The sequence below is a fragment of the Condylura cristata genome, unplaced genomic scaffold (assembly GCF_000260355.1).
Source record: "Condylura cristata isolate star-nosed mole 26May11 unplaced genomic scaffold, ConCri1.0 scaffold00031, whole genome shotgun sequence".
In the NCBI taxonomy this organism is placed as follows: Eukaryota; Metazoa; Chordata; class Mammalia; order Eulipotyphla; family Talpidae; genus Condylura; species Condylura cristata.
The window spans coordinates 13,422,910-13,433,086 of record NW_004567132.1 but is presented as its reverse complement, the minus strand read 5'-3'; the positions used below and the strand labels follow the sequence as shown (position 1 = coordinate 13,433,086).

The 10,177-nt window shown below is 35.2% G+C and overlaps 1 protein-coding gene across 2 annotated transcripts in view; it reads left to right on the top strand.

The window, feature by feature from the left end:
* GFPT1 (glutamine--fructose-6-phosphate transaminase 1) overlaps positions 1-10,177 on the top strand; it is a 54,187-nt gene that overhangs the window by 13,193 nt on the left and 30,817 nt on the right. For both annotated transcript variants that reach the window (XM_004691478.2, XM_004691477.2), the window contains exons 3-5: positions 2,752-2,859; positions 7,900-8,025; positions 9,690-9,748. In XM_004691478.2, coding sequence (XP_004691535.2) covers positions 2,752-2,859; positions 7,900-8,025; positions 9,690-9,748 — 293 coding nt within the window. The remainder of the gene's footprint in view (positions 1-2,751; positions 2,860-7,899; positions 8,026-9,689; positions 9,749-10,177) is intronic.

The following is a 10,177-nucleotide window of genomic DNA, read 5'->3' as shown; positions in this document are numbered from 1 at the left end:
CCTCCGGGGCAGGCGGGAATCGAACTCATGTGGAAGCGGCTTTAGATTCTCAGTGCTGTGCTTTAACCCGCTGCGCCACCAGGGAGGGCCCTTGATGACTAGTTTTTAAAAAAAATATATTCATTATATCATCTTTTATTTTTTGTACAATGTATAGTTTCCCCCTGCAATTCCCACCACCAGTTCACCTGTGCACCATCACTGTAGTCTCTTGTGCTCTTTCCACCCGATCCTGGTCTTCTCCTTCCTCCTCCCCTATAGAATGTCTCTGATCTATATATAGTTGTCTATTGATTTTGATTTTTACTTTATTATACTTTTTTGTTTTCTGATTCCTTTTTTGTTTTCTCTACATTCCTCCTATAAGTGAGACTACCCAATATTTTGCTTTTTGTTTCTGGCTTTTTTCACTGAGCATAATCCCTTCAAGCTTCAATCATGTTGCTCTGAGGGCATGAGTTTATCCTTTTTGATTGCTGAGTAACATTCCACTGTACAAATACACCATCTTCTTGATCCAGCTGATGTTTTGTTGTCAGATGGTCTGTTTTGTTATTTATGTCAGAAGGGTTTGTTCATATAATTTTGGCAGTATTACTACTCACTCAGTATTGCTTCTTTTGCAAAGAATATTAACTATAAAAACAAGTATCTACAAAAGTTTTAAAATTTTATATTTTTAAATTAACTTTTTCCCCTGTAGTTTTCCTTTTGTTCATGGTTTCCATGCCATTGGCAGATGAACTTCTGTCTTAAATAAATGACAAAGCAAATAAAAGTAACTTTGTTAACTTTGTGTTCTACATTAGCTCCTCTTAATTGTATTGGGGAGTCCCTAAAACCAGCCCCAGATTTGGTAGTTCCCTAGGAGAACTCACCATATATGTATTAAGAGATATTATTTATGACATCAACAGAATAAAAATCAGCAAAAGGACAAGGTTCCTGGGGTGAAATCTGGAGGAAACCAGGCATCTGCTTTTAAGAGTCTTCTTCCAGTGGAGTCACACAGGATGCACTTAGTTCCCCAAGTGAGTTCTGACAACAGGTGTGAAATGTCATATACCAGGCAATTTGACTAGTCACTCAGTGCCCAAGGTGTTTATTGGGAGCTGATCACATAGACATCATCTGCCTGGTATTTTCCAGAATTTCAGACACCTAGAAGGGAAACATGTTCAGCATTGTTTAAACAAACAGTGTAGCTGCAATGAGCCATTTTTAATCAGTTAGGGGGTGATAACCTTCCTGAAATTCCAAGCTCCCAGACTCCAGCCAGTGGCCAACATTGCAGGTAGGCCTTTCTAAAGATAGTAGTGTTAGACTTGCTATCCTAACTCTTTTCTGTATACTTAATATTGCTAAATATAGTAGATATTGATCTTCAGTGACTTCCCTAATTATAGTTAATTCCTCAACCCCTTTGTGCTTAAAATTCTCTCTTTCCTTTGCTTTTCTGACAACACATGGGATGGAGGGCATGCTCATTTTCTTCGTACAATTGCTTAAGTATTAATATTCTTCAAGATTCTTCCCTATGTCCACTTTTCTTTCTTTGTGTCTTCATCAGCCTCCCATATGTTGGTGATTTAAAATCCAGATGTATTTCCCAAAACACTAACCTGTATTTCTAGCTACCTTCTAGATATATGTCCCTGTATAAACCAGAGTATTATAAACTTTTAATTCTCAAAATTGAATGAATCTACTCTGGTTCTCACCATATTTTTTAGTCTTTCTGACTTTCTTTAATCAACTATCATTCAACAATTCCTTTGAGCCTAGGAAATACTCCAGACCTTTGCTTGCTTATCATATATCCAGTCATCTTTATTCTCATTATCATTTATCTCTGTCTTTATTGCTTACCACTGTCTAGTTTAGGGTTTTCTCTTTTTTGCTTTATTAGCTATAGCTTCTAATAGTTTATTTATTTTTCTGTTTCTCCCCTTTCAGTCTGTTTTCTACACTGTTTCCAGAGAGTTTTCTCAGTATTTCACAATGTTATTTACTTATGTATTATTTTAAAGGTTTATTTTTATTTTTTATGCATACAAGAACTGGGGTATAGGTCAGAGGTACAAGGGTTGAGATGATTCACCAGAGACAGAGTGGAGAGCAGAACAGGCAGATCTATTGAAATACACTGCTATGGGGAGCAGCAGGTGAGAATAGGAGAGATCTGCTGTGTTGTGTGGGTTAGCTTCCTGGTTAGGGAATGAATTCATGCCACAGTAGCTGACCATAACTTGATGGTTCTGAGACATTAACCCCTGTACCACCAGGGAAGACCCTGCCATGTTATTTCTTTACTTGAAATTGCTCAGTGCTTTTCCAATACTTTCAAGATAACTTTTCAAATACTATAGGAGTTTAAGTAGAATCTATAGAGATGTGTACCTTGATACGTCACCTTTCTTAGATATGGGCGACCATCATCTGTATTTCTCCATTGTGTTCTACTTGTAACCTGGCTCTTTTAATTGTAATCTAAAACCACATTGAACTGTAATTACTTTTTCTTGTCTATTTTCTCAGTAGACTATTAGAAATTTGGGTCTAGGAACTGTTATTTTTATTAACTGGCAGCTATCATGATTCTTGACACATAATAGGTTTTCAGTAAATGTTGAGTTGATGAATTAATCATTTAGATGAATATGTATTTTTCATTAAAATTTGTGTCTAACAATGTTAATTAAAGTAATACTTTCTAAATCTTGCTTTTCTACTCCTTGATGATTTATTTAGGTGTGGGATTTGACGGCGGTAATGACAAAGATTGGGAAGCCAATGCCTGCAAAATCCAGCTCATTAAGAAGAAAGGGAAAGTTAAGGCTCTGGATGAAGAAGTCCACAGTAATTTTATTTTTGTTCTCCGTCATTTTCCTTCCTTCCCTGCAAAATTGCCTTTCATTCCTTTTGAGTTCTGCTTTGAGAATAAGTTTCTTAAACTTGAAGGGAGAGAAGAAAAGTAGTTTTGTTACTCTCTGTAGTATTTTTAAAGTGTACCGAAGCTTAACAATGATCATATTTAAATCTGAGAAGGTATGAACCTGTTTCTCTGAATCATACACTGTGATGTAAGCCAATGTTAAATAGATAAAAATAGATAATGAAAAAAATACTAAAGTCATAGAATAAAAAATAACCTAAAGTGATTATATGAAGTAGGGAAGAAAAGTAGTCAGGTACATTTTCTGATGTAGGGCTCAAGCTCAGCGTTTTAAGTGAAATAGCCACAATTTTTGAGAAGAAGGACCTTTTATAAGACAAAAAACATTTTCAGTAGATTTCTTGTTCATGTTTCTTCATTTGATAGTTTTTTCAGTTTGGACTATTGGCTAGCTTGGATATGTAGTTAATCTGGATGTTGTACCTTATGGCAGTTCTAATTTAATCAGGTAAGTATCATGTTTCTCCCTCATCATTTTTTTCACCAGCATAAAGTAGTTGCCTGGTGATATATGTTCTATATATATTAAGTACTTCTGAGTATTTATTATACTTCTGCATTTTATTGTTTCATAGGATACTTGAAAACAAAATAAAAACTTTGAGATAGATTGAAAAAATAGTTTTAAAATCTTCCACAAAAAACAGGAAACAGGTTTTTTATGTACCTACTCAAATCAAGCAATCATAATAATTGCAAAAGGAGTGAAGACAGAAGTAGATAATAGATTTAGTAATTTTTTCCCCCCATATAAACCCAACATATAGCTTTTGTATTACTTGTGTAGTACAAGTTAAAACAATACTGACTTTGTGTGCCTTGTGGGTGAGATTAGCAAAGGGTAAAATAGACTACTCAAATAAATAACTTTACTTCAGAAACTATTATATAAATATTTTGTCTACTTATCCATAATAGATTTTAAACCTTTTGTCAAAAAATTTAGGTTCTTTTACCTTAGGCTGAATATAGTAGGTTATAAAGGAGTGGGAAAAATAACACTGTTAGATTCAGGGGAGAGTGAGTTACCGTAAGTTTGAGGCTGATATATAGGGAATGGCTGCTTGTTAACATTTGGGCAGTGAAGTTGAGAAAGGGACCTTCCAAGAAGAGTAGCTTGGATAAAAACAAAACTAGGCAAATGTTGAAGTAGTAGGTGGCCTTTTTGTCTGTGTTATTGATTGGTAAATATAGAAATCTAGAAAGGCAGATTGTAAGCAGAATCATCATGTGTGAATGTCAATATATTGAAACATATCACCTCCTATAGGAGAGTCAGGAAGTAGTGGAGCATTGCTAGTGAATTTATAACTGGAAAATCAGTTTGAAGAGCAAACTGGCAGTGTGTGAATAGGAGATGTCTTTGTCCTATGATTAAGTACTTCCACTCTTCGTGCATATTAAAAAACAACAACCAAAAAAAAAAAAACAAAACTGTGAACAAGGAGACACTGCAACAAGATTCATTTAAGTAAAATTTAGAAATAACCTAAATTCTTGTTAGTAAGGAAATGGGAAAATAAGTTGTAGTAATAATAAATCACCATTTATAGTGCTTGAAACAGTATACTGGACCTGGTTTTGAATGTAGGTATATTGATGATTTTTGGGAACCGAATATAGATTGGTGAATTAATAAGCTATTGCTTTTCTGTGTTCCAAGCAATTTTGGAACTTTACATATATTATCTCACTTATTCCTCATAATAGCCCATGCAGTAGGTAATACTTTCCTCATTTAGTATAAGGAAATGGAAAAACAGAAGAGTAGATACTGTTATTAGATAGATTGGCTGTAAAGGGCTAAAATGTGGGGGCAAAAGACTTTTTCTAGTGAGTGACAAAAAAAATAAGCTTTAAAATCATTTTGTATCTCAAAAAGATGTAAAGCTCAAATGACTTTAACTATTTACTTTTGTTATACATGTTAACATTTGTTATCTTTGGGTATAAGTATGTGAATGTTTTAATATGTTTGAGCTATTTAAAAAACAGGTGACATCTGGAAAAAGAAATCTTAGGAGGAAGGTAAGAGGAAGATAGAAGATGCAAATAAGGAAATTATTGCCTGATTACAACTTAAATGGTCAAGGTACAGATAGGGGAGAGTTTACTTTAAAGGAGTCAAGGTAAAGAAAAGCAAACTAAACTACTAGGTGAAGGGGAGCATACTGAGTTAAGTAGTAATTGAGGAATGACAGGATTATGGCTTAAAGAGTAGAAAAGATCTCATGAGCTATTGTAGATTTGGTTGAACTCTCAGCTTAATGAATAAACAATGTTCCCTAAAGGGCAATTGTGAACTAGGTATGGTAGCTAACCATAAACTTGAAGTGGATTAATTTTATGAAAGTTTGTGACTTTTCTTCAGTGTTGTTTGGCAGCTTGTGGAAGGACATAAGAAAAAACTGACTGGGGGGGGGGGTTTCAGATTTAAGGTTCAACAGAAAACTAGAATAGGAATAATATTGACTGATCAGTCAAGGGTTAGAAGTCATAACTAATTTGTAAAACATGAAATATTTGTTGTAAGGAATGTGCTTATTATGGCCATGAATTTTTCTTACTAAACATTAAATAATGTTTCTTTGGCAACAGTGAAATAGATATGGCAATTATCATGAATTTAAAATGGATTCCATTTTCAGAATTGTTAATTTCTCCAATGTTGCTTGTAACATGGGGGTAAGATACTTACTTTAACTATTTAACCTAAAAAAATTAGATGTTTTCATTGTTTGCATTAACCTAGTAATAACTGGTGATAAATAGTCTTTACTTTTCTTGAGGTCATTTATCTACTTGCCTTAATTATTCAGTACACAGTTAAGAAAGAATCCTATTTTTGTGTCCTATTCACTGTGACCTAGGGCAGGTTTTATGACCTCTTTGAGGTTCAGTTTCTTTTTCTGTAAAGTGAAGACAGTAGTACCTTACAGAATATAAGGAGGATTCATGACAAAATGAATATTTATTGAGAAACTGTTAAATTCTAATTATTGTTCTAAGCACACAACAAGGAACAAGATAGACAAAACCCCTGCCCTGATGGAGCTTACTGGCTATTGAGACGACCATTCAACAAACAAATATATAATGTTAGCTAGTGATTAGTAGTATGAAGAAAAAGTGTGGTAGCAGTGACATTTTAGAAGAATGGGAGTGGAAACACCTATGAAAAGGCTAGGTCTATGTGTAGCTGAAAGTGGGCAAAAGCATCATAAGTGATGGGGAGAGTGAAGAAGATTATGCTAGAGAGGTGGCAAGATCATGTAGGACTTTAAGGACAAGAGATTTTACTATGTATAAAATTTATGGGGAGCCATCGGAAAATTTTGTATTGAAGAGTGACATGCCCTAATTTTTGAAAGGATCATTTTGGTTGGTTTGAAAGGATCACTTTGGTTGGTATACAAAGAGTACAGGGGTCTATTTAAATAGTTCAGGGAGATATTGTTACAGGGCAGGAAGAGAGGGGTACCCCTGGATCCCCAAACCTGTCTGCTCTAGATAGGTTCTGCCTTCTGCCACATCAAGACAAAACATGTAAGACTTCAATGAAAAGGAACTTTAGTACAGTGAGTATACAACACTGGAGACAAAGAATATATTTTCTAAATCAAACACCTGAAGTTACCCATCCCCTCATGGGTAAAAGTCTACCCAAAAGGGAGTGGTCCAAAGCAAGGCCTGAAAGCCCACCACAAAAAAAGCTTCTTCTGGCCGGGACCCATAAAAAATGGTCAGAAATAGCCAAACAAGTCTGAGAGAAAAAGAGCACAATCAAAATTAATATAAACACTGCCATAGTCAGCCTCCCCACGGGTCTCTCACCCACATCTCTTTCAACCAGTCCAGGGCCAAGAAACAAGCACAGTTTCTTCTGTTCCATGTGGCTTCCTCAGGTCTCCTTCTGGCTCTCCATCCTGCTTCCTTCTTCCTCATATTCCTTCTCTTTCTTTTTATCTGCTCAGCTCCACCCTACCTCTGGGTGGGACAGGGAACCTGAAACTTCCCCTTTTCCTGGGGACCACCCTGTTACAAGATGATGGTCACTGTGCCACAATGACAGGGCTACAGTGATGAGAAGTGACTATAACTAGCAGTAAGCAAGTTCTTAGTAACTGTTGGCTAGTATTATTTGTAAAAGGTGTGTTGAAGGCAGTGAGAGGATGGGAGATGAGGATGGAAAGGTAGAGAGTCTTGTATTGAGACTGTTGTGAAGATGATTCTCTGATTGTATAGTAGATTTGAGGATCTTTTTATAAAGCCCTGTGACTGGGTTTAGGATAATCCATGTGGATATCTATCTAGGGATGCACCCCAATTTTTAGGGCAGTAAAAGCCTATTTAAGTGTTTTGGCATTGTTTCCTGATAAGATTTGTGCTTTAGAGTAACTGGGTATTTAATATTTTGTCACCTTTGCTTTATCTTTCTGTATAATCTTGTTTGTTTGTTTGTTCTTGTTTTGGAACCATTTACCCTAAAATATTTCAGCTGCATTGACTCTTTTTTTTTTTTTTTTGATTTATTTACTTATGCATACATAGCTGGGGTACAGGCCAGAGGTGCAGGGATGGTGACAGGATTCACCAGACACAGAGTGGGGAGCAAAACAGGCAGATTGACTAAGTACACAGCTGAAAGGAGCAGCAGGGGGGTCAGGAGAGGCCTGCCTCGCCTTGTGGATCACCTCGGGGCAGGCGGGAATCAAACTCTTGCGGAAGTGGCTTTAGCTTCTCAGTGCTGTGCTTTAACCTGCTGCGCCACCAGGGAGGGCCCTACATTGACTCTTAAATCTTTCTATTACCAATTTTAATATGCCTGATCTTCAGTTTTAATGTGTGTTCAAGTTGAGCAGCACTCTAATAATGATTTTGATATATAGCATAACCTTCACAGCATGATTTAACATTGGAAATTTTGATTTTATCTTCTTTAGAACAACAGGATATGGATTTGGACATAGAATTTGATGTACACCTTGGAATAGCTCATACTCGTTGGGCAACACATGGAGAACCCAATCCTGTAAATAGCCATCCCCAGCGCTCTGATAAAAATAATGGTATGAACAAATGGAATGATTGTAGATGGGTCGCCAGCAGGAGGAGAATGAATGCTCTTATGTTTTCATGTTTTAATTTGGAAATTTTGTAATGTTTTCACAAGTAGAGACTATTCTATAATAGGAGTCCTATGTACCCACCCGCTTTAATGTTTATCAGTACATGATCAATTACGTTTTTTGTTTCTGTTTTCATTTTCAAAAATAAACAAATACATGTGTATAGCTGTTTCTATATATATGTATACCTTTTGAAAAAACATTTCACAATTTAATTTAGCAACTGCCTTTTTAGGTTTCTTGTTCTTCACATACTAAATAAGGTCTTTATAAGTGATTCCTGAAAACTTCTATCTGGGTTATTTTTTGACAACTTGACTTTAAAGATTTATGTCAACCATCAACTGTTTATGATTCTTTGTGTGCTAGCATTAAAATTTTTTTTCTAGGTTTATTTTTATGGTATCATTTTATGGTATCTTTTCTCTCAAAAAACTAGTATTTGTAACAAATTCAGTTCCGGCTCATTTAGTATCAGAACAAAATGTCAAATCTTTATATTTAAAATATTTTGAAATTAATGTAATATAAAGCTGAATTTAGTAGTAATTTCTCTCTTGACTTACATCAACTTTAAACATTCAAAGCACGCTGGCAGTCTGTATACATTTAGTGATCACAAATAATAACATTGTGAACTATTGGTTAGCCATTCTTAAAAAGTTATTTAATTAAAAAAAAAGAAAATTGTCACATTATCATATGTATTTTGGAATACATAATGAAATGCCATTTGACATTCATTTATCTGAAATTCTAAGTATTGTCTGATTTTAAGTATAGATCTGAATTGGTTTGGTTTTTCTTACTAACTTTATATACTAAACTCATTCAGTATAAACTCACTCAGTATAATCAGATAGTTATTATTTGAAAGACTATTATTTGAAAGACTTTCTCTTTAAACTTAGGAATGCTTTATATATCAGAATGAATGAATACAAAAATGAGATAAATTTTATAGTTCAGCCCTCTTACTTTGCAAGTGAGGAATTAGATCTAGAAAATTTGCTCTGTTCATATGGTAGTCTTGATTTAGTAGTTCAGCCACAATTGAAATTTATGTCTCTAGACCATAGTTTATTGTGTTTTTCTAGTGTACCCACCTCTCTGGTATTGTGTACTGCCACTCAACCATATAAACAGTATTTCTGATCTATCTGAGTATGGTACATAATGAAAAGTGGTTGCTATTTGACTCTCCCTGAAAGTATAGCATGTGATAAACTTTTTTTTTTTTTTAAATATTTATTCATTTATTCATACAGAACTGGGGTACAGGCCAGAGATGCGGAGGGTGAGAGGATTCACCAGAGACAGAGCGGGAAGCAGAACAGGCAGATCGATGAAGTACACTGCTGAGGGGAGCAGTGGGCGGGTCAGGAGAGGTCTGCCACGCCATGTGGTCACCTCCGGGGCAGGCAGGGATCGAACTCATGCGGAAGTGGCTTTAGTTTCTCAGTGCAGTGCTTTAACCCGCTGCGCCACCAGGGAGGGCCGTGATAAACTTTTTGACTTGAGAAAAGTATATTAATAGTAATGTACTATTTACAGTGTTTACCAGACCTGTATTTTTCATCATCAATACTTTTTATCTGTTTTAGAATTTATTGTCATTCACAATGGAATTATCACCAACTATAAAGACTTGAAAAAGTTTTTGGTAAGTAAAGTGGATTTTAAAATAACCATCTTTCAGAATTCTTCTGATGAGTACAGTGAGGTTGTATGTTGGATGTGCAGCACCTTCTAGGTATTTCAACTAATCCTTAAAATGGTAATTCCAAAGGTGGTTTACTTTGTTGACAGCAGAATATTTTTATTTATTAAATGAAAAGGAAATAATTATGTGACTTTATTATAAATGACCCCAAAACTCAAGTAGGGTTAGAATTGGGTGGGTGAGTGGGGACATCTTTTACATTGTAAGCGACCTTTTTTTTTTTTTTTTTTTTTAAATAATAATATAACAGTTTATTTTTACATCATTTTGCCTAGGGACCACCCTGTTACAAATGATGGTCACTGTGCCACAATGACAGGGCTACAGTGATGAGAAGTGACTATAACTAGCAGTAAGCAAGTTCTTAGT